The sequence below is a fragment of the Staurois parvus genome, unplaced genomic scaffold (assembly GCF_062004578.1).
Source record: "Staurois parvus isolate SC_StPar_1 unplaced genomic scaffold, SC_StPar_1.0 ptg000349l, whole genome shotgun sequence".
NCBI lineage: Eukaryota > Metazoa > Chordata > Amphibia > Anura > Ranidae > Staurois > Staurois parvus.
This window is the reverse complement of record NW_028318145.1, coordinates 3,885,679-3,910,005: the sequence shown is the minus strand read 5'-3', so window position 1 is coordinate 3,910,005 and position 24,327 is coordinate 3,885,679. Positions and strand designations below refer to the sequence as shown.

Genomic DNA, 24,327 nt, shown 5'->3' with positions numbered 1-24,327 from the left:
GTAGAAGTAAAGTATATTTAATTTGAGTGTAAAGTTACAGGCTGAAGTTACAAAGCAGTTAAAGTGGACTTTCCCTAGGAGAAGCATGAAGGCTGCCATTGCCGACTTCTCATTTTGCAAATTATAGTTTCCTGGCTGTCATGCTGAACTTCTGATTTCAGTAGTTTGAGATTTTGATCTAGAACAAGTATACAAGTAAGGACAGAATCAGAAGTTATTCTGACTTTGCTGTACTGTACCAGGTCTATGGCTTTTCAATTATTGAAGAGGGTCAGCATTACAGCCAGGGAACTACTATTTTCAGAAAGAGGATAGCATGGGCAGCCCTCAATTCTCTCACAGCCAAGGTTTACTTTAAGGAGAAACTGAACTGTGGAAAGTATGCCCAAAAAAGCAAGCAGATGACACAATATTCACCATTATAGCCTGTGTTCTTCCTGCAGCTGATCCTTTCCCCATTACTGACTTGCCATACCTTGTTCTGCACTGTGTCTCTGTGTGGAGAGAGCATCTTCATAGAGGCAGGGTTTTTCCTCTTCATGTCACAACCTCCAAGGAGAACAGTGAATAGCACAGTAATGACATCAGCAAATCCCAATACTAGCAGTCAGAACAACAGTATCTTAGATCTCACTCTGCAGATATAAAGCTATGAGGGGCAGGACACAGGAGCACCTATGTACCTATGCATATCAGGAAGTGCGCCGTTCCTTTTCATAAGAAATTCAAGACAAAAGCTAGATTTTTCAGGATCCTGCTTAGGCACAATAAACATTTCTAAAAAATACCTTTAAAACAGCAAGTCATGTCAACTTTAAGAATCACTTTCTGCGCATTAGTAGCTACAAAGAAATATACATAATGCATGAGAATGCCCGAACCTGTAATGCAAACTATATTGTGGTATTGCATGAAGTCAGAGCAGATCAAGGTGTCATGCTAAGTAAAGTCATGCATTCATGCCATCTGCTAAGTGATATGTTTAATGATTATCATATATGAGAAGTACATAGAGTTTAAAGTGGAGTTCCAGCAGTTTTTGTGTTTATTAAAAGTCAGCAGCTACAAAAACTGTAGCTGCTGAGTTTCAATAAACACACACTTACCTGTCCCAGAGTCCAGCGATGTTCTCATCCGCGCCGTCCCTTCTCCCCTCCACGGTGCCGGCATCTCAACTGTGGGCACCAGGCTGTGGCAGCTTGCGGCTTCACAGCCTGGTGTCCACTGCGCTTGCGCGAGTCAGGCTGCGCCTCCTAATTGGTCCAGCATTCTCCTGGGATCTGTGAAAGTTCCCAGAAGACTGCAGGAGGGAAGAGGGGGCCGAACATCCAGCTCACTTTGCTGCTTCGAACTGAGCCAAAAGTGGGAGAGGATACCTGCCAAAACAAGGTTACCCGCTCCCCCCCAAAAGGAGCTAAATATGGCGGTGGAGGGAGGAGGAAAATAAGCGGAGCTTCTGCTTTTGAGTGGAACTCCGCTTTAATGTGCCTGTCCTTCCCGTACCTCAATCATTAGTGATACTGTGTTATGTACAGAGGTAGGGTTAGAGAAAGTTTAGCATTATTGTGTGCATGACATCTTAATATGCAACATATTATGGACATATATTCCAGATCTTCAGGTTTCTGTATAAGTGATAGTCTACCTGTAGTAAAACTTCAAAGTAAGGAATTAAAATGAGTCTATTTCAGCTTCTGGAAATGGGGTTTGTTTCCATTAATAATTCTTTATAATAATAACAATAATAATAATTAATCATAGTACACAGCACAGTCTGGAGAAAACTCTCAATGACCAACATAAATAAATAAAGCAACGCTTATTAAACATAATCGATGGGAATCCTCCTATTTGCTGGAAGATAAGAAATGTCTAACAGGTACAATAAAGTTCTTTATGAAAAAAAAAACAGGCAAAAATGACAGGTTTGTCCAATTCATTTTTTTTCAAGAAATATTCAGCCATTGATGGATATCAAAGGAACTGAGAATTTTAATCATCTCTCTATTCAATCTCAGTTGGGTAAATCATATCTAAGAGATTTGCATAAATATAAACCATCAAAGACTTTTCATCTTCAAAGGGGGTTTCAAGACCCTATAAGCTTTGTACTGTAATCATCACAGGTCACAACCCTGCAGGAACAGGGCTGCTATGGCAACATAAAAAACTAATGCTTAAGGCTTAGCATAATATTCTGACTAATAGAAAGGAAACTCATTCTAAAAGCTGGCAGCCTATTTACCAGAAGCTGGATTAGAGGTGTTAGTTCTTCCCCTTTTAGCTTTTTCCCCACAGCCCCCCTTCTCCATCACTTGAACCATCCCCTCTTTCACCAAATCAAAACATCACATCTCTGAAATACGTAAAATATCCATCCTCTAAAATACAAGCTTATTAAAGAACACACACGGGAACAAAAATGAATAACTCAAACTCAAAAACGAAGACAATACAAACCGCAACAATAAATATTGCACAACATTCCTGCAATAATTACAATTTTTTTTTTTTACCTCAGTCGACATAACTGATAAACACAGCACATGTTATGCTGGGGCTTGGGACTTTTGTTCTATGGTAGAAGGTCTTAGCACAGAAGAAAATGGTCTCCTCCCTGCTGATTTTAAGCCTGTACAACATACATTATCATACCACCTGGAAATATGAGAGCGGCTTACAGAAGAGAACATCTAAAATGTTACATTAGCCTTTCCACCAAAAAAATCTTTAAACCTTACAAAGAATTTAACTCGTTCTTCTCTGACACATAATATTTACTTAGTGATAAAACTTAAAAGGTGAGCTTCAGGGCACCTTTCAATTAATATTTTTTTTTCTCTGCAAAAAGGGGACAATTAAATGTTTCCGGCCAGGCAAAGTGAGGAGGTGTTGGGGAGGGGGTGATAGAAGAAGAAAAAAACACAAAGAGATTGGGGAGGGGATGAAGTAGCAGCCTTCAGCACTTCTTTCAATTCCAGTGCACACCCAATAGTGTGCGAGGAAGAATGCCCACTGTTCAAGATTTGTGGGAGAATTGTCCCATGACAAAAGAGGTAGAGTTACGCTTGTTATTCTCCAATAAGCCATGCCAGTCAAACAAGTACCCATACTTAGGACAAAAGGAAAGCAAGGGATTGTAGCACAAAAGAAAACAAGTAAGCCCATCTTTCAGTTGTGCATCAGCTTCCAGGTTTTATGCTTTGCATAAATAAAAATGAGAGAATAAAAAAAAGGATGTCTGGTGTAATAAAAAAAATCTCTTCACTTCAATAAAAAAAGAATTAGTTTAAAAAAAGGTGTTAAAATGTGTAACACATTCTTTAGATGAAAGGCTTTTCAGTGAATTGAGTGGCGGAAAGAGAAAGTGGAGAGTGTGGAGAGGAGGAGGCAGGCAACCAAAGCTGATTTTTAAAAATTTTCTTTGCTAAAATTATCTTAGACATAAAGGTTAACCACGAGAAAGGAGGGGAATGTGGTTTTCCTGGCTAGGAAGGGGTGAGGAGGAAAAAGCTTAGAAGGGGCGGCCAATTTTTAGATATATTAAATTAATTCCTTAACCCCTAACTGAAAGAAGAGGAATGAAAGCCATTGCAAAGCACACTGAATCTTGGACGTAACTGGCAGAAAGCGGCTTTGGAACATGAGCAATCGTAGCAAACTCTGCCCAGGTGAAAAGTCTAAAGGCAGTCTGGGAGTGTCTGCACTGAGTTAGTAAGTAACCCCATGTGATGATTTGTAATAGCCGTAAAGCAAATCTTCAAAGCTCTTGTGACCTGCTCTTTTGTATACATCTACTATATGTATGTATTGTATGTCATGATCTTAATTTAACCAGCTAATTTTCAGGGTAATGTTACTAGAGTAAAATTAAATAGTAGTTAAAATGTAGTGCAGACAAACTGTTAGAAGGCCTAGAAGAAATCTGATCTGACATGCTAAAAATAAATGATGGCTGCAAATGTAGGTAGAGATATTCATATTGTGTGAGATCACACCAAACTGTAACCAGAATATAAAAACATTTAACGGTTTTGGCTAAGTCTCAGTGAAGCGGAACATATTCCACAAGCCTGGTTGGTTTACAGTACAGTTGGTAGAAATATTGCCCTTTTGATTTTTTTTTATTCCTAGCTTGTTTCTTTTATTCAGCACTACTTCCCCTGCATTAGTTAGTGGAGGACAGTTGTCACCAAGAATGCTTAAATCCCAACACACATAACTAACAGAATAGCCATGTTATTTAGTGCATGGGTCAGTGTACAATGTTCCCTGGAACCTGTATGAATACATTCAGCAATCATTTACCTCTGGGAAATGGCAATTAATGTTCCCCTGTGGGGTAATCGCTATGCTAAAGGAATTATTACCAAATATATAAAATAGTTTGTTGAATGGTTTTGAAGATTCTGTAAAATCCAATCTGCAGTAGAATTTGCAACACCTTATACAGTAAGCACTTAAAAGTCAAATGTCTTTATAGCTATGGAAAATATGTATCCTACTAGAGTAATATACTGTTTATATGCATACTTGGGAAAAAAACTAGTTCAGAGAACGCAAAAAAAAAACTGATGTATTTGTTTAATGGAGATTGTAATATCCCACATTAAACAACAATATTCTATGATAAATCTTCATAAAGGCTCAACTGCTAGATTGTTTTCTTTAATCAAAAAATCCTCATCTATGTTATATTCATAACACAAATACCTTAAATTCCTAACTCTCTTAAATTTTAAGTCACCATGAAAGGCTTCTGTTGAACGGCTACATTATGTATTTTATACATTTTTAGGTAATATATAAATAAAATATATGATAATTGTGATAGTGATAATGAATCAATAATTGTCAATATTTAAGCAACCTTTTCTCCAGCACCTCAGTCTCAGTTTTTTAGGCCATAACACTTTTTACAGTCCAGGCTGTCATAATATACCATGTGTTCAGATATAAACATATTAGGATTGGTTCTATATGTTGTGAACCAACCAATAGCATAAAGGCCAAGACAATGCAAATAATTTACTAACAAAAGGCACAAAAAACTACATTGCCTTCTGGAAAATCTGGCATCACTAACAGATTAGCAAACCACTAGTGCACATTGCAGGCGATTGGCTAGTGACTAATGTAAAACACAGCAGGTTCTTATTCTGCTGAACTCAGACACAGTGTTGTGACCTGCAAAATATAATTCAAGGCTAGAGAAATAATATGAAACTGTAGGTTATACGTAACACTATGTAGCATTAAAATATTTAGACAGATTAAAAAAGAGGTAATATGTCCACTGTCTGCACATAGTAAACACTGCAATCTAGCATATTCAGGCTTGTGGCCCAATAAAAAAAATCACCTGACAATGGAAATCGGTATCTGCATTTGGAATGAAAAGCAAGAACAACAATGTCTTTATATTACAATTACTTTCTTTTAAAGTATAAGATGCATCTGTTGCCCCAAAGCAAAATTCACATTTCATTGTATAGTCATAGGGTTAACCAAATGTTGACAACAATATCAGAAGAAGAGGAAAAAAAATAAATTAAACTGGAAACTGAGAAAACAAAGTATTTATTTAACATGTGCTAGTAACAAATAACCCAAAATGTATTCATTTTATTTTTAAGATTACACCTTGAGATCCCCCCCCTTTTTTTTTTAATTAATGGCTATGAACATCTCTCATAATTTTCTCAATGTATAGTAGCCATTCATGTGGCACTGCATGCACCTGGTTGCCTATATCTGTATAGAATATACCTGAAATGTGCACTATATTTAAACGTAATGTGCTAAAGGTACAATATCTTTTACATGGCATCATAAAAATGACATGCTGCAATTAATTTGCTAGTTATAATTTCTTTTGTGCAATTAGATTATTTACACGTTTTGTAAAGACATTTGACATGCCACTTAACATTTCCAGGATTTTATTGGCTGAAAACGCAGTCATGAAACACAAACACACCTGTCAGCAATTAAAAAAAGAAGAAGTAGAGAACAGTTCAGGAAATAATATCTGTGCTAATTAAAACACTAGTTAAAAGCTTCCTGTTTGCTCTCCCAGGTGCCCTGAGAAGTGACCCTGTCCCTTTTTTTTCTTTATAAGCAATTTTGTCTCTCATGTTGATGTGTTCTCTTGACTATATTGATGTATGATATTGCACTATTCTAAGAAGACATATTACAAGGTTTTGAACTGACTTTCAACTCATTGAGTAGCTGTGATAATGAAAATTAATAACTGGTCATTTTGTCATACTTTTTGACATAAAGCTTAACAAAGTAATTATGTATAAACATATTTAAATTTTTAGGTGTGTCAGAGGAAAGCTGACTAATATTTTATTCAAAATGTCAATTCCAATCATTGTCCAACAGAAAAAAAACTCTGTTCATGCAGGGTTAATAATTAGATAACAAGAACATGTTATGTGACTGTATTACTATTACAAAATCACACTGAATGTGACCATGTTGAATAATTATCTGTAACACCCAGACAGTGTTGCCCCATACTGCTACTTTAAAGATTTCCACAAAAGTGAAATTTAAATAAATGCCAAAATTCATGATTTCTCAATGATGATTATTCAGAAATGGTAGCATGGATTTCAACAGTAAAATGATTTCTAAACCTTACATGTAGCAGATTTTGATAAAAGGGATGGATGTATTTTCCTCCATTTCACACACTATAATGCTGTGGACAATCTGCTCCTCACAGGGCTTGCTGGGATTTCTAGTTCTTCAACAGTTAAATTTTCAAATGCTTAGATTTGCTGTATAATATATTAATTAAAGCTATTGGCCAATAATATTTATTCAATGATACATTGCCTACCATGATGGATTTGGCAACTAAATGTCGTAAAGTGCAGTGAAGTCTTGTAACCAATGGCAACCAAAGGTTCTCTTTAGAGGTGAGATAATATTCGAATCCTGACTACCTTTAAGAGGTTATTGTATATGAAGGTTATGGTATATGGATGTACTATGCTACTTAGCAAATGATTACAAGTGCAATATTAATACATGCATGAAGGTTTAGTTGCTGGCTCTTTGGGGTTGTCATTTCAATAGAAGATTGTTATACAATGACAGACCGTAAGATGAGGGATATTGCCTACTCTACAGTATATGCATTATAACTAACTAATTAGTTCTAAATCTGGACACACAGCAGTAAGTGATATACTTTGGGGAAAGGCGTGGATCTTTGAAATGACTGCATAAACCCTCATAAATTAAAAAAAAAAAAAAGAAATAAAGAGACTTTGTATGATATTTCTTATAAATTGCTGTGTAATGTTGTCAATGAAAATAAATGTTACAGTTTGTATAGGTGAAAACACTGAACAAAATGTGTCTGTTGATGAAGAAGAATCACCTCTAAAGCACTGGATGGCTCACATTTGCAAATTCAAACAATGAAAACTGCAGATCATATTTATGTTTGAGATTCAGATTTCAGTAATACGTGTGCGTATGTGTGGGTGTGTATAAAGCCAGAATCCACTATACTCTTCTCAATGTCTAATGCACTCGAGGTCAGCACTGTGTTTTGATAAAAGCTCAACTGTTATCGGCATTGTACAGTAAAAAAAAGAAAAAAAAGAATCATATAGGTTTGTAAAACAACTTTATTAAAAAAATGCAGCATTTTTGGTTAAATAGCACCTTATTCCAAAGTGCAGATTGTGTTACATTATGTGTATTCAAATACATTTGAAATATACATTCTTATATGACCACCAGATTCTTTAATTTATGCTTCTTAAAATGTTGGCATGCACCTGATCTGGCTATACGGTGTATGCACATATGACTGTAACAGGGCTTAGCTTATTCAAGGAAGGGTGTAACATTATCAGCAAAAAAGTATTTGTGATATATCATTTAGCAAAATTATTACATAAAAGAGTTTTTTTTTTTACTTTCTAGCAAACCAAAGCAAGTCTAGTTCTTTGCAAGCTTGGTCCAAATAAACTGAGGGATTCATTTATATGCAGCAATACGGCTAATATTATTACAACAAAATAATTTCACTTTTAAGCTATGCATGTACACCATGTCAGACCTCTGTTATGAAGTGGTATATATTCATTTTCTGTCCCTTTTAAAAAAAAAAAGACATCTTTACTGGCAGAAATTAAACTGCCACTACTACCTTCTTCTGAAAATGCTAGATAACTGGCTGCCTCTAGACTCAATACTTTGAGTTACTGACCTGGAATGCTCACTTTATAAAGTCATAATTCCTTATCTGTATAAATTTTCTGGGTCAGTGACTCAGAAAGTATGGAACAACCACCAGGTAATTAGCATTTTCAAAATAAAGTTCAGCAGTAAGCAGCCATTTTCTGAATATGGGTTTTCGTTAACCTGGATGCAATGACAATTTATGTTAGCTCAAAATATCATGTTTTAAATGTTATAGCACTAAACTATGTGCTATATATGTTTAATTTATTTTCTTAAGATTTGTTCTATATTAAAAGGTGTAAATACTTATACTGAAATATCACACAAGGGTATGTACACCTTAAAGTGCTATTTTATTATTGGTGGAGTGTTGTGGACTGAGTCCCCAAAAGATCATTTTCACACATGGACTTCATGTGGTTCTGTTTCTACTACCTTGGGAAGTTGAGTTTCCTACACCTCCTGTTGCAATAAATAATTTCAACAGTCCAACAGAGCAAGTACTACCCCTCTTGTAGTGTTCAAAGAAGATTTGCAGTCCTAGGATCTTAAACATAGAGGATTTGCCACTGCAGACCCTCAGAGACAGAAAAATCATCAGATAGTCTGAATGGTAATGCTGAAAGATCAGTTTTAGATAGAGAGATCCTTTAATAATGTAGTATGTGTGTGAATGAACATAAGATGTTATTCCTTCACATGAAAATGACAGTTTAAATATACATTGATATATCAAATGTACTAAGGAGTCCAAGATGGAAACACAGTGGGGCAATTATGTAAATGGACTGACAGATAAAATCCTAAGTACTGCTTAGCTATTATTGGCAAGGGTGTAGACTACAGAAAATAATAATGGTATAGAAAATGAAAAACTTTTGCTTAAGCTAAAAAGTATTGAACTAAAAAAAAATCTTTAGTTTTTTATCTATAAATTTCAGATACAAAACATAACTTAGGTACCCATATTTTTTTGCACTTTTTATAATTTATGTACATTATTTTATATATAGTGACAGGAGAAATCCTTTAGCACATTACACATCTTGGTGGTACTGAAAACATTTTAAGCATTACAATAAAGAAGTGTCTGTTGCATAATTCCAAGTAGGGTCTATAAAAAACACACTTGTTATTTTCCAAATATCCCTGATTTCTTGGCACAAATTTCTAGAAATCTGTACCTGGAAAATCTACTTTAAGTAGCTGCACAATAAAAAATATTCAGTTCTTACAAGTTATATTCATATTATCATGACATCTGATTTTTTAAAGATGTTTATTTTTGCATTTTAAGACATTTTGTGTAAAAAACCTTAAACTAGCATACAGAAAACCTAAACATACATACACACATATTAGTCTGATGGCTTTCTGGCACCAACTAATATTTTTAACACTGCATAGGGGTGTCAGTGTGGAGACTCAACCAAAGGAGAGAAGCTCCCACATTACAAACTTCCATGTCCACACTGAAGAAATAAATCTATTAGTTTTAGTTTAGGTAAACTCATTATATGTTTGGGGCTGGCTTACTCCTGGATTTGACCTGCTGGCTGGGGGTCCTGTATCAGATCTACACATGGTTGCCAAAGCCTGTAGATTTTTTGAGGACAGGCTGTACTATTTTTATGTATATGTTTAAATTTGAAGCAATATAAGTACAATAAATTTGTTATATCCCAGTAAATATTTTATGATTGTACTGTAGCATGCCATGGCTCTCCGAGAGCTTACCATAACTAGCCAAGGTGTTTTGGTTTAACAACTTTATGTCCCTGTAAACTAACATGTTTACAACTTAGTACTAATTAAACATTAAATGTATTATACTAAGCAATAACTCAATCTATAAGCTAGAAGACACTTTTTTTTAGGTTGTTGATTTCCATCTCTGATTTGCCCTCTTGGCACAAATCTCAAAGTACATAAAAGCCCCTCCCCCTGCTTTTTATTTATATTTAGAACCTTAATTATTTTTATTGTATATATAAAAATGTCAAAACTGCAAAGAGATAATGAGGTTCATTTACTAAGGGACTAGAGAATGTTCACACAATAAATTGTGTGAATATTCACTTCAATCATCTAATCATGTGCGGATAAAATAAGTGAACAGGGATTTTCTTTTCACATGATTGGATAATTGAAGTAAATCTTCACACAATTTATTGTGTGAACATTTTAAGATCCTTTGCTTAATCAGACTCATTGTTTACTGCACAAGGTTTGCTAGGCTGGAAGATATTGCAAACTAAAGAAAGGGGATATGAAACTCACCCAATTTATCTCTTCAGCAGACTCAACCTTGGGGAGCATGATACAAGAGGGTAAGACTCTTGACTGTAAGATGACTTCCAGATCTTCTTCTGCAAGGCCGCTGGACACAGAATTAATCCGGACACACTTTTCAGAGTTGCCAAGATCACATTCTTCAAGTGTTTTAACAATATTCTTTCGGGCTTCAACCTAGTAGTCATAAATAAACAGCTTTAGGTTTCTTGAAGTGTTCATTTTAGAAATGTTTGGGCAGATAATTTCAGTTCCACTGACTCAAGTATATTTTAAGGTAAGTGTGTACAACAGCAATGCATTAAAACCCTGTGTTACTAATCGGTAATATGCTATTTCAGTTTATGAGAGAGGAAAATGGAACATATGCAATAGTCTATTTATGCACTATTTATATTATTGCTATTAGTAGTGGTAAAAAAAAATGTATCCTTGCATTTTGCCAGATTGTTTCTACCAGAATAATTCTATGAATAGAACTTCTTTTATCACTACTACTGTTTATAATAACAACTATTATTATTATAACAAATGTAGAAAGGTATTCTCTAAAGAGCAAGCAGGTACAATACACAATACATTTTGCTTCACTGAAAAGCACAAACATTATCCTAAATGTAGTGTTTGGCATGTAAAGAATATGCAAACTCAAGCAATGGGGTTTATTAACCAATAGAACATAGGCTGTTCACTTTGCAAGGGAAGTTTCCCTTAGCTTAGTAAATATGATAAAAATGTACTTTGCAAAGAATACCAAATCAAGTGCAAGGAAAATAAAAAGTATTTTTGTTTGCACATGATTGGATGATGGAAGTCAGGAGAGCTTGATGGCATTCACCACATTAAGGGAAATTCCATGGCGTCAGGATAAAGCTAGTAATGTTAATGCAACATAATGTATCAGTGCTAAATAATGAGCCATGAACTTGCTAAATAATGAGCCATGAACTGTTTAATATTCATATTTTATAAATTCAGCTATCCAGTCAGGTCACCTGATATCCTTCTTATTAAAGCAGTTATAAATTTAATACCCACTATCCATTCCATAGGACGGTCAAAAGTACACATCCATTTAAAACTATTATCCTGCTCCCCATTGTGACAGCTAGCGGAGGATCTGCTCCCCCCCCGCTAGCTGTCACAATTTTTTAAAAAACACGGCCATGAGGGTTCCGCCTGCCTGGCCACATCACTCATTCACAGTATTCTGTGAAGGAGAACACTACAAGTTCCAACAGTCTTTGCGGCTGCCTGCTTGTAGTTCTCAATAAACTACCACGGCTCTGTGGAGTGTTGTGGTGGTTCATTGAGTCTTCCTATCAGTAAGTATCTGCCTGCCCATATGAGATGTATGAGCACACAGATACACGGACAGGTCTGCAGGAGACCTGCATGGCACCAGTGATCTGCCGATTGCTGGTGCAATGCTTTAGAGGCTCAAGAAACACAAAATAATAAATTCACATTTTTTTACCTGCTAAAAATGTGCATTTATTATTTTTGTTAAAAGGTGAACTTATCCTTTACACCTATGTAGAAGGGCAGACAGGGAATATTAAGGGCAAAATGAGAGCAAGAGAAATAAAATTTCACTGCAATACTATTCATCAGGACAACAGAAGTCAGCAGATGTTAAACAGATGAACATAAAACAAGGTAGGAATGCTTTAAAATGTGGCCCGAGTTATGAAGAGTGAGGAAACAGTAGCTTAAAATTGTCAAGCTGGATCTCCCAGATCAGGATCACAGAAAACAGAAGCCTGTAGAACAATGATTTATAAGGCAAACCTGCTAGCTAGAACAATACGTAACTAAACTTGGGTTTACCATTTTTTTACAGTCTGTGAGCATATCTGGAGCATATGAACGCATTGCTCCAAATGGGAAAAACAATGTAATAATGATTTGCTATGCCAGAGAAAATATTAACATGATATTAAACTCTCAATTTTTAAGCATTTTCAGCAGCTGACTTAATCGTTTACTGAGTATGAAATGTCTTTATCTTTAAATCCTTGCCAGTTTAAGCTGGTACCATGACTTCTGCCCCAGGTTTCCCATTTCAGGATGGCTCTTTTCTCTTTCAGCATCATATGTAGTCACCCATTCGTGCAGGAACTAAAGTTGTGGAGCACAGGAGTCAGCAGCATTGAAAGTTGTAAAGTGCAAATACAGGGCTAGGAATTTTAACAAATAGTTTACTGGGGAATGTTTAATTTTATTGGGCCCAATCTGTTATATAAAACACTGAGGGTTTAACACTACTTTCAAATCTTTGATACCAAATAATTGATGGTGTGTTTAAAAAACATACCTAACATTATCATCAGGCCATAAAATCCAAATAGGTAAATTCTTAAAAATTGTTTTATAACCAAAAGTGAGTTATAAAACAGTAGGGTATCACATCCACGATACTGATGTAGCACCCTCCTAAATAAGTTCTAGGTTTAGATACTTAGATGCAGTTTGTATTTTGAAAGATAAATTTAGTTGCCACATCGTAGACAGTGTGGTTATAATTGTTGATCAGTTTCTGGATAATAGGTGTGGAGCTATGCAGATTGCAGCATGAATATTGATACAGCCCTGGCCTATCCCAAAGAGATTGGCTCTGATGGCATGCTGGGTAACTGTACATATTCTGTGAGCACACTTGGCCTTGGGTCTTTCCTGTATAGGATTGTTCCAGCCTGGGACAGGGCACGTTGCCCTCCAGGCAACTATTGCTGTGCGGCCTCAGACCCATTGGAAGGATGACCCAGTGTGCTATGAAGGATATGTTTTATCCCTGTCAATGTTTCTTTGAATACTATGTTTGTTGTCATGTGTACAATACCACTGACAGCCTGGTCCAGTGACACTGATACATTACATTTCACATACTGGTGGAGGGCAGGGATGGCATTTTAAACAAAATAATGGCAACAGAATCATTGCCACTGTGATGCAACATAGACCATAAACTCCCAAAAGGGGCTATTCCACAATCTGGAATGGAAGCAGTGCAAAACCAGCAGTTTTGCCAAGCTGTTAATAAGGAGCTGGGTATGGGGGTGATTTGAAAACATTTCATGCTTCCATTTCACCAGGTGTGGAAGATACCCCTGCATTGGGAAGTATGCTGCTGGAGATGATGGGCTAAATGTAGGAAAATTCTGCAAAGCTTGAAGCACTTACATGACCCTCCTCATCATGGTTACATGGCTTTTTTGACATGAAACCTCTTGTGAGTCTTCCCTTCCTGTCACTAGAGGACAAAGATGTGGTGGATGCAGCAGAAGCATGATGTGCAGAGGGGAGAGATCTAGAAAGTAGAAAATGAGTAGTAGTGTGGGCTTTTTACTGCTATCTCATCAGGTGCTGCTCCCAGTGAGGTCTGTGGTGCAGAGCCATGTGTTTTCTCATGCATGTGGGCTCCTGTGTTGCAGTACTGCCAAATAATTAGGTTGGCCACACTTCCAGTCCTGTGCAAGCTGCCCCTGCTCCTTGAGAAAATCATCTCTCACTGCTGGTCTGCCTCTGGAATTCAATGGCAGCCATAAATGGTTTCCCACCTCATCATCCACCCTCTCCTCATCGCTAGAGTGAGGAATGAGGAAAAAAAATGCAGGCCTTTTGCTGCCGACCTGTCTCATTGGGGTGCTACTTCCACTGAGCTCACTGGTGCACAGTCATGCAAATTCCTCATGAATGTTGTACCCAAATGGTTGATAATTTTATCACAGATGACCTGCTGCTGGCAGAGTCTGCAGACCATAAGGGTACTGTCTGCAGCAGATATGGTTAAAAAAAGGCCCAGAATTCAAATCCTTGTGGATTGGTCCTGGGTATAGCAGTGGTCTGCACTTGCGGGGCAATTCCGACAGATAGATTATAACAGCCACTCCCTCCACTCCTTTGCAAGCTGCACCTGCCCCTGGAGAAAATCCACCCTCACTGTTCCTCTGCCTCTCCCTCAGAACGATCATCATTTCCAGAGGCACCCCTAAACGGTTTGGTCAGTCTGGTTACCCACCCCTTCCATTACCACTGGAGCCCACACTGCAGTATGCTCCAGCTGCTGGAATAGTATTCCCTCTTGCCCCTCCCTGCCTGATGTCCCCTTACTCTATGATCATGGCCCTATCTTCCTCATCCCCAATATACGAGAGATGCAATGGTTGTGTAAGACCAAGATAACCCTCCTGCATCACGTGAATGAGCCTGTGATTAAATAATTCACCTAATTTTATATTGGCAGTTTAAGAGGCTAATTAGCAGAAGGAGAAGGAGGAGGATGAGGAAGAGGAAATAGATGGAGTGTTATCAGCAGCTGACCACTCTTAACCTGGGAGAAGGCAGATTTGCAGCTAATAAACCACCTCCTCTACATACTGTGGCTCTGTAGCATGGCTATACTGAGATAAAAAGGTAGACACACCCTACCTTTAGATGGTGAGGCCCAACAGCTGCTTAGACCTGCAGAACCTGCTTGCTCCCCACTACCTCTAGGGATTAATATGTGGTGCTTTGGTGCACACTGTTTAACCATACAAGTATGCAGTTCTGTATTGAAAACAAAGGGCAGTTTTGCCTGTGTTAGCAACGAGTGCACACTGCGCACCCTGAAATTAAAATAGGCTCTAGCAACAGAGGATAATACAAAATAAACATCTCCCAAAAAATAAACCATGAAACACTAAAACCCAGCCCAATTTTTTAACCTAGCAAACTAAAAAATAGCTAAATGTGAAAAAAATAGAACAACACAGAAAACTGCAATAGGTGGATTGGGGGGATCAGCAGTTACATAGCAACTACAGCTGTTTTTGACACACACACAGAGGTAGCCCTAAAAACAAAATGTTGGTACTCTGAGCTGTAAACACAGGTGGAGGGTACGCAAGATTTTGCAGCCTACCAAAATGAAATCCACAGTAATTTAGTACAATACAGCACAGTGTAGCAACTAACTCTCCCTACAAAGACTGTCAGCTCTCCCTAATCCTTTCCTATGCACATTGACAAATGACTGATGGGGACCTACACTTTTATAGTGAGGGGGCTGACACATAAAGTTCCCATTTTTGGCTTTTCTATTTCAGTTGAGGTACACCCAATGGCCAGGAAGTAAATTATGGTTCCATTAAATTTAGTGTGCTGAACTCTACCATTAAAGTGGTTGTAAAGGGTGAAGGTTTTTTACCTTCTTGCATTCTATGCATGAAAATAAAAAACATTTAGTGTGCAGCTTCCCCCAAAAGCAGTGATTCTCCCAGGTTTCTCCCTCCTCATTGGCTGCGACACAGCAGCAGGAGCCATTGAGGAGGGAGCAGGGGTGGGACTGAGCCATTCTCTGTGTGTCCCATAGACACACAGAGCCGGCTTGGGAGCAAGCATGCACAAATGTGCCCAGAGAAAGCAGCTTGGTCTGGGGGCACAGAGAAAGGGGAAAGGGCCAGAAACCCTGGCGGGGAACCAAAGAAGAGGAGGATTAGGGCTGCTCTGTGCAAAACCATTGCGCAGAGCAGGTAATTACAATGCAATTATTATTTTAAAGTAAAATAAACCTTTAGAACCACTTTAACCATTTTCCCAGAGTGGACGTCATATGGTATCCTGAGAGGAAAGTGGTTATACTAGGATGATGCCTGCGCCATTTACAGATGGCGATTCCCTTTTTAGCATAAGTGATTCAAGTAGTTGAACAGCCACTCAATTACTTCTGCGGGCGGTGAAATTGCAACACCATTTTATTCTCTAGGGCCTCTGCATTAAAAAAAAATGTTTGGGGGGTTTTAAATAATTTTCTAGCAAAACAATGTCGATTTTTAAATATGTGTGACCAGTGTCAGAATTGGCCCAGTACTGAAGTGGTTAATTAGCTGAGGCTATGAACTTCAAACACAAAGGGTTCACCTCAAATACATGGTAGTTGTGAATGTGAACCTCATCCCTATTAATAAGTCACTTTCTCTAACCAACTGCACACTGTAATTTTACTGCTACAATGCGGGTTGGCTGCGCAGAATGATGTATACTGTACATACATAATTTTGCTTTTCCAGGTAGGGGGGACGCGTGTGCCTGCCCACCTGGCTACGCTGTCATTTGCTCCCTTAGATTCCAATGATTCATGGCTGGAACATGCTGATCAGCAGAGGAGTGACAGGAGAGAGATCTGTGTATGTAAACAACACAGATCTCTCTCCTGACAGCAAGGATGTGCCGATAACAATAATAACACTCCCTAGGCACACAGTTAACCCTTTGATTGCCCCAGATGTTAACCTCTTCCTACCCAGTGTCATTAGTACAGTGACAGTGCATTTTATTAGCACTGATCACTGCATTAGTGTCACTGGTGATGTCAGAGTCAGTGAGTGTTTGAATGCCTGCCGTACTATCACAGTCCTGCTATAAGTTGCTGATCGCTGCCATTACTAGAATTAAAAAAAAATTCCATGTATATATGCCATCAATTTTCACCCAAACCAATTAATATACACTTATTGGGATTTTTTTTATATCAAAGACATGTAGGAGAATACATGTTGGCCTAAATTTATGAAGAAATTTATTTTTTTATTGTATATGTTTTAAAGCAAAAAGTAAAAAATATTTTTTTAAAACATTTTTGGTCTTTATTCGTTTATAGTGCAAAAAATACAAAGAGCAGAAGTGATCAAATACTACCAAAAGAAAGCTCTATTTGTGTGTGTGGTGTTTAGTGTGTTACTTCTTTCCTGAATGTGATATCTATGTTTTTACATTGTGATTGTTAGATTTATTTTTGCTTGCACCCACTACCTCCAGGTGCAGGGGACTGCATTTGGAACCACATGTGCTTCCATATATGCTCCTACCCCTGTGGGGTAGGAGCAGGACCTGTTTTAGGGGAGGATTTCACTATGTACCAGTGTCACATAATGTTGCACAGGTACATAGACAACATTTTAAGTTTTTTGACTGGCACAAAGTCATAACTACTCACTATTGTGGAGATATAACAGTTTACCATGGAAACTAACAGTGTCTTACGTTTCTTGTTAACATTATCATAAAATAAAAAGATGGTTCCATATTCCATATCATTTATCACAAGCTTACAGCAGGAAATAATATCCTGCATACAAGTTTCCACCTCCACAGCCTTACAGTATATGAGGTATTCCATTTGGTAAAAATAGGAGAGTTGTGAAACTGTTCAAGCAATGAGACAGTTGAACATTAATCACTGCGTACCATAAGCAAAAGAGAGTCATCATAGATGGGAAAATAAACTTGTGTACTAATAAATTAGAACAAGGAGTACAATTAGATTTATTACCAAGTTTAATAGAAAATAAACTGAAGTAAAAAGACTCCTCCAACAACATTGGCATTGGCTAAAAGGAAGACTCGTTTTTGAGGCATTGTATATATTGCAATGCTAAAGATATACAATATTTATCACTTTGCAATTGCCAATGTTTTTATTGACAGGATTAAGCGACCCTTTAAGTTAAGAATGTCATTATATATGTTACATATATACCAGATATACATATACATATTTTTTTGTACATGGAGGTTTTGGAATCCCTATTCTGACTATTTGAGAGTACAGGTTTCTGGTTAGATTTTGGGCAGATTTTTTTTTTGTCATTTTGACCAGATATACATTCTCTGTCAAGGCACAAGTAAGTTTTATTTTTTTTTTACCTATAGGGCAGAATTTACATATTTTCCTTATGCTAGGCCAGGAGGAAATAACACAGATGGGAAGTGAAGTGAATGGTATCTCAAAGCCTTCCCATGGCTATTTAAGCCTCATTCAATGTCACAACAGGTGCTGTTTTCTGTTTGAGAAAGTCACCACTCCAGGTGACGAAATGCATTGCACATGCAGTGTTCATCTGCTAACTACATGTGGGATATCCATGTCAGACAGCAACTTTAAATTTGATGAACATAAAAGTACAATTGGAGTCAGGTGGAATACTGTACACTGTATAGAAGACAAGGTGATGTATTGGACTGATTCCCACTATGAGTGTTGCAGTGAGCTGTCTGTGGTGTATCTGATTTACTAAAGACCACAATATGCTTTCTTTCATTGATTATTATTTGCATATTGCATGCCAGTAAGACATCTTTACAACATATGGCCTATTGATACTAGCCTATTTATACTGGGTGTCATTTTGTAGAGTGATGATTAACAGATGCTATACAGAATAATGTAACAGTGCAGTGTTCTTGGGAACCATATACAAGAGAAGTTTTCTGAGATAAAAAAAAGTGACTTGCTAGTGACAAAGTAGTGCATTTACTATTACCATACTTCGTGATATGACTTGTCAGATTGGATACTTTTGAAAGCCATGCTTTTGTATGCAAACTAAAGCACAATGTGATAATTGGGCATTGACTCAATGAATTTTGGATTTATACTATATATTTTGGATTTATACTATTATGTAACAGGATGCCTTTCACAATCTAATTATTTTGAGATATTATGCATGAGCCTCCTCTTAAGACACACAGCATCAGGAGCCAATGGTTTTCACTGCTGTCAGTGAAGCCTGAGAGAGCAGGAGGAGGGGAGAGAAGACCTGCAGCTGGGCACAGCACTGGATCGATAGAGGACTCAGGTAAGTGAAAAACACAAACCCTAGTGATAGGATTATGGGATCCTGCCATCTGCATGGTTGAATAAGGAAAACCACAGTTGCATGATACAGATATCATTACATAAATGAATAATGTGATGCTACTTCCCAATGTAAAGTATCTGGATATTAGAGGTTGTAAATTAGTTTCTTAAGGTTATAAAATAACAGGGTCACACCCTGACAGATGGGACTCTAGCATCATGCATGAATCAAACCCCAATTCCAGCATTTATGTACCCTCCCATGACGCCCCACAACTATATTTAAAAAAAAAAACATTTTTAACCCAGAAAAATATCAATGCTGGATTGGCAAGCAATTAGTCAGGGTGCATAGTACCTAAGAAGTGCTTTTTTATTGTTTTATACTGCTCACCAACATACCTTTGTGAACAGTGGAGTTGGGCTTTAAGCACACCCTTTGTGTTGCCAAGTAATAAAACAGTTTGGGAAATTTACTAATGGCAGATATTTAACATAATAGGTTGGACAAATAATCAGACAGTGAGTTAACTGTAATTTACAGATTACTACACAGGTGCAGACTTACAAGCAATAACACAGAACAGGTCAGGATAGAAAAAAAAAATCAAAAAAACATGCCTACACTGCAGAATAATGAAAGTTGCTCATACATCAGGGCAATATGCAGCTGCATAGCATAGTCTATATAACAACAGAGTGTAAAGATGAGAATCACTGCTTCAGTAAAACAGTTCGGAACATAGCTACTTGTGATTAACTTCATAAACATTGTCCCTCACAGTAAATAACGCAGGTGAACAGCTGAAAGGATCCAAGACTCAAGGACAAAGGGCCAACCACTGCATCTAGAGTACTGTGCAAGCAACAAGAGTTTCCACACAGTAGCTGGGTCTTCTGAAGAAGCTACTTGCTAACAGACTCCAGCCTGGCAGCCCGCAAATGGGTTCTGACAGTGGGGGCCCTCTCATCTAACTGCGGAATACTTGTCCAGCTACCTATGCCTTATCACGTGTGGCCTCTCTGAGACTGCTGAGGGAGGGAAGCTGAGGAATTTGTACTCCCTGGTTTTGTCCAGGAACCTAGGCAGTATTTGGAAATGTGGGTGAAAGGGGCCTGTGCCTGCATCTAGGCTTGGTGAATAAATGAGCACGCCACCTCAATTATTTCCTCAGGAGCCACTAAGTTGGAAGAAAAACTCCATAGTTGTTAAAAATCTATATAAATTAGCTGTCACAAAAAGCTATTTTGTATTTAATTATCTGCTGCCAATATGAGCTATTAAACCTTTAAACAACTCTCCATTATCCGTGAGAAAAAAACTGGCCAAGTCTGCTTGGATCTTTCACAACATAGAGAAGGTGAAGATATCCCCATCATTGCTGTGAAAGTCACTTGTCTAAGGTCTCAGGAGTAGCCAGAGGAACAGACATGAGAACTTAGCTACTGACTTTTGACAAAGTCGTCTAAATTTGTATGTGTGACATTGCCGTTTTGTCTGCATGTTTTACAGAAAGAAGTATGTACAGTAAAGCAGTGAATTAAGCAGATTATAAAGATACTCTTCTGTTTATATTGTTTACAACTATTTTAAATGCTTACTTGCAGCATTTTTCCTTTCCAGAAATGAGCAATATGCCTCTGAACTTGCTAGTAAATTCATTTGACTACTTCAGAAAGTCAGTTACTAGCACATCTTCACTCCCCTTTTTGTACGTCAAATCTTTCTACTCTTCTTGAAATATATCATTCTGTTTGTGCTGGCAGCTCCTCTACCCCTTCCTTCCCCTACCTACATAACCTAATCTTGCTTCCCTTCAATTACAGAAACAGTACTCAGCTTGTATACAGATTTCCCAGGTTACATCCTCCTGCTACTGGTGTTCTTTTTTTCCTCTGAAATATGCAGATTGAAATAAAATTTAAAGCATTCTCAACATACTTACAGCAGTTATACTGACTTGCATACTAGCAATTGCAGAAGGAGTTTTATGAATGGCAGAAGTTTTCAAAATGTATACCCTACAACAATAACTGTTTAGTGAAGAAAAAAAGTATGTATGACATGCTGCAATTTGCAGATGGAAGCATTTGGTAATAAGAGCCAAGCCATTAGGCAAAGCCAATATATGAGACATAACATGTACACCAAGCTGAAACCAGTCATTATGATCAGAGGGAGTAGCATCTAAAGATACAAAGTAATCACCATTCATAATAGGGTAACCCTATGTCACTGTAACCACTTACTGATGTTTAGAATCATGGTCCAGGGAAGGCGTGTCAAACTCAGATGAAACAATGGGTGAAATTAGGAGGACTGAATTTTTAAGGGGGCCAGATTATGTCTATTATGGGCACATTATGGGGCAGATTTACTAAAATTGGAGCACTTAGAATCTGGTGCAGCTGTGTATGGTAGCCATTCAGCTTCTGACTTCAGGTTGTTGAACTAAGCTTTGACCATAAAACCTGGAAGTTGAATGGTTTCCCCTATGTCTCTTGAGGGCTGCACCCACTTAATTTCAAAATTTTAATATAGTACCTTGGAATGTATTATAATACAAATTGCAATTTACAATATTTAATCCCAGAGACTTAGACTATAAAACATTCTCTCTAGTACTTAGCTGTTATGTAAATTATGTAAGGAAGTATAACTTATCAGCTGCAAACAGCTGGGGAGCAGTCAAATTTCCGAACCATTAAGAGCCTCAGAGAATGAGTGAGAGGGGCACATGTGACACATAAAACACCAGCTAGGGATACCTAGTCTAGAGGAATGAAAATGCTTGGTTAGTATTTTTAACAAGGCTAACATCAAACAGGGACATGTGGTATCTCTTACCGAAGTTTCCTATAAAACAGATACCATGTCCTTACCGAACATTAGCACCTCCTTGTCCATTTGCCATACAGAGAATAACAACAACAACCTTGCATGTATGCTTTTAATAAACTGCTATCTTTGTAAAGATTTTGATACACTACTAAAGAGATCAGCTTAATACTGAGTAGATAAGCTTACCAGTGTGTGGTAATATTTTAAAAACCTTATTTCTATATGACATAACTATGTACCGGCATATAGATGGAGGCAGGCGTAATAACATGTGCTCATTACACATGCAGGCTCTGCTTTATGGTTGCATCTTGCTGAACCTTACCACACGTTTACTGTTCAAGGTACATACACAGTCTCGTAAGATGTGGAATAACCACAATGCTTGGTAGGCTTTGCATCACATTCATGGAAAAAGTTAATTTATTTTCACTAAACCTAATGCAAATATTAGATTAATATATTGTTTCATGTGATGCATGCATTTTAAATCAAAGTAGAACCATGACCGAGCTACAGACATTCATTTGTTTTGCAAATCCTTAACAATCAGTCAATCAGCCCTCTGTAATATTAATTTTAGACTTTGTGGTACAATTCATCTTCAAATTCACATACTGTAAGATGCAGTGAAGTTGTTGAAGTCCAGTCTCTGCATTTGGTCATCCTCCTGTGCAACTGCTCTGTGTTTACATTACAGATTAGAAGGCTGCCAACAAGCCATCTCACTGAAGGAAGAGCAAAACAATCTGATAGAAAATAAAAAGGGTAAATATTTTTTTCTCAGTACTTTGAAGTGAACCCAAAAAGTAAAGATCTCATATGTTACAGGAGTGATCTAGAAATGTTGATTGTGCATTAGTTGTATGTAAAAATAGCAGTGCATTTCCTGGTATGTGGGTGTACATAGGCAAAAACTCCTGTGCCTACAACTTCAAAATTGTATATCTGTTAGATCTAAAGCACTGCTGCCTTTGACCATTAGTCTTAGGAGTTTTGGAGTGAGATTTGGTCACTCACTGTTGTCTTTGCTGGAGACTCTGACATGAGGAATCAAAAAACATGTCAATACCAAGATGGCCATCTCCACATAGAGAAAGTACAGAACAAAGAATGGTAAGGCAATAACTGTGGAAATGGCTGCTGCAGAGAGCGCACAAGGAATGTTTGTGAGTAGCTCAGTCTATCATTTTTGGGGCACAGCTTGCAGATTTTAGTTCCTCTTTAAGGATGAATTACACCATCCTGTCCACAGTTAGAGAGGTTAGTAGAACTATAGGCGATTCATTTTAGATAGAATAAGGGAGGGTTATAACCCCTGTCAGTTTAATTTTTGCTGTGTCCCATTGGGTAGATTTACCTTCACTTCCTGCCCCATAGTCAAAACAGGAAGTGAGAGAAAAGCCCATGAAGCACTAACAGACCTGGTAAAGAGCTCCTTACCAGAAAATGGAGGAACCCTATGTTTTAAACCATAAGCTTAAATGATAACTGGTCTGACCCACAAAGCAATGGGGGAGAGAGAAGCAGAGGGACTCTGGTGGGACCCCTCAGGTAGCACAAAAAAGGAATCCAATTGCTTAAAAGAGGCAGTAGCTGAGAGGTAAACTTTCACATCATATAAAATGTCTAGACACTGGATGTTTCAGAGCAAGACATAAGGAAGGAAGGACAGCATCCTGTTGATGTGAAAAGAAAAGACCATCTTCAGGAGAAAGGGGGCTTTAGGTCTCAAAATAACATTGTACTTGTGCAACACTAAGAACAGCTCCTTAACCACTTCCCATCTGGCCTATGTATATAAACGGCAGGACGGGAGCAGTGTAAGTGCAGGTTGCTGTTCATAAACGGCGCCCGCCATTGAAAAAAAAAATCTTCATCACCCCCCCACAAGTAGTACAGTGTCATTATGGTGACACTGTACTGCTAGGGTGACAGTATGTTAAAAAAAACCCATAAATGATAATATAAAAAATAAAATAAAAATGTAAAAAAATTATTTTTTAAATTATAATTTTTGGTTATAATTAAACTAATTTGGGTTATTTTTTTTTAAATAACAAGATACCTGAATACATTTTGGCTAAGATTTATGAAGAAAAATTATTTATTTGCAAAATTTTATAAGAAAAACACTTTTTTTCCAAATTTTTGGACTTTTTCATTTATATAGCAAAAAAAAAATAAAAATCCCAGTGGTGAATAAATGCCACCAAAATAAAGTTTATCTGTCTGAAAAAAATGCAAAAAAATTCATATGGGTACAGTATTGCATGACTGCGCAATTGTCATTCAAAGTGTGACAGAGCTGAAAGCTGAAAGTTGGCCTGGACAGGAAGGGAGTAAAAGT

The 24,327-nt window shown here is 37.4% G+C and overlaps 1 protein-coding gene and 1 long non-coding RNA gene across 3 annotated transcripts in view; one reads left to right on the top strand and one right to left on the bottom strand.

The window, feature by feature from the left end:
• The window catches only part of CLYBL (citramalyl-CoA lyase), a 496,984-nt gene that overhangs the window by 74,579 nt on the left and 398,078 nt on the right, over positions 1 to 24,327 (bottom strand). The window contains exon 3 of one of the 2 annotated variants that reach the window (XM_089684538.1): positions 10,498 to 10,686. The exons of the other annotated variant lie outside the window; for it this stretch is intronic. Within the exon in view, the coding sequence (XP_089540664.1) occupies positions 10,498 to 10,686 (189 nt within the window). The remainder of the gene's footprint in view (positions 1 to 10,497; positions 10,687 to 24,327) is intronic. 2 annotated transcript variants of the gene reach the window in all.
• Positions 3,506 to 24,327, top strand: part of LOC149456757 (uncharacterized) — a 47,757-nt gene continuing 26,935 nt past the window's right edge. Inside the window, exons 1-2 of the long non-coding RNA XR_016313809.1 lie at positions 3,506 to 3,714; positions 10,515 to 10,786. This is a non-coding gene — a long non-coding RNA (uncharacterized LOC149456757). The remainder of the gene's footprint in view (positions 3,715 to 10,514; positions 10,787 to 24,327) is intronic.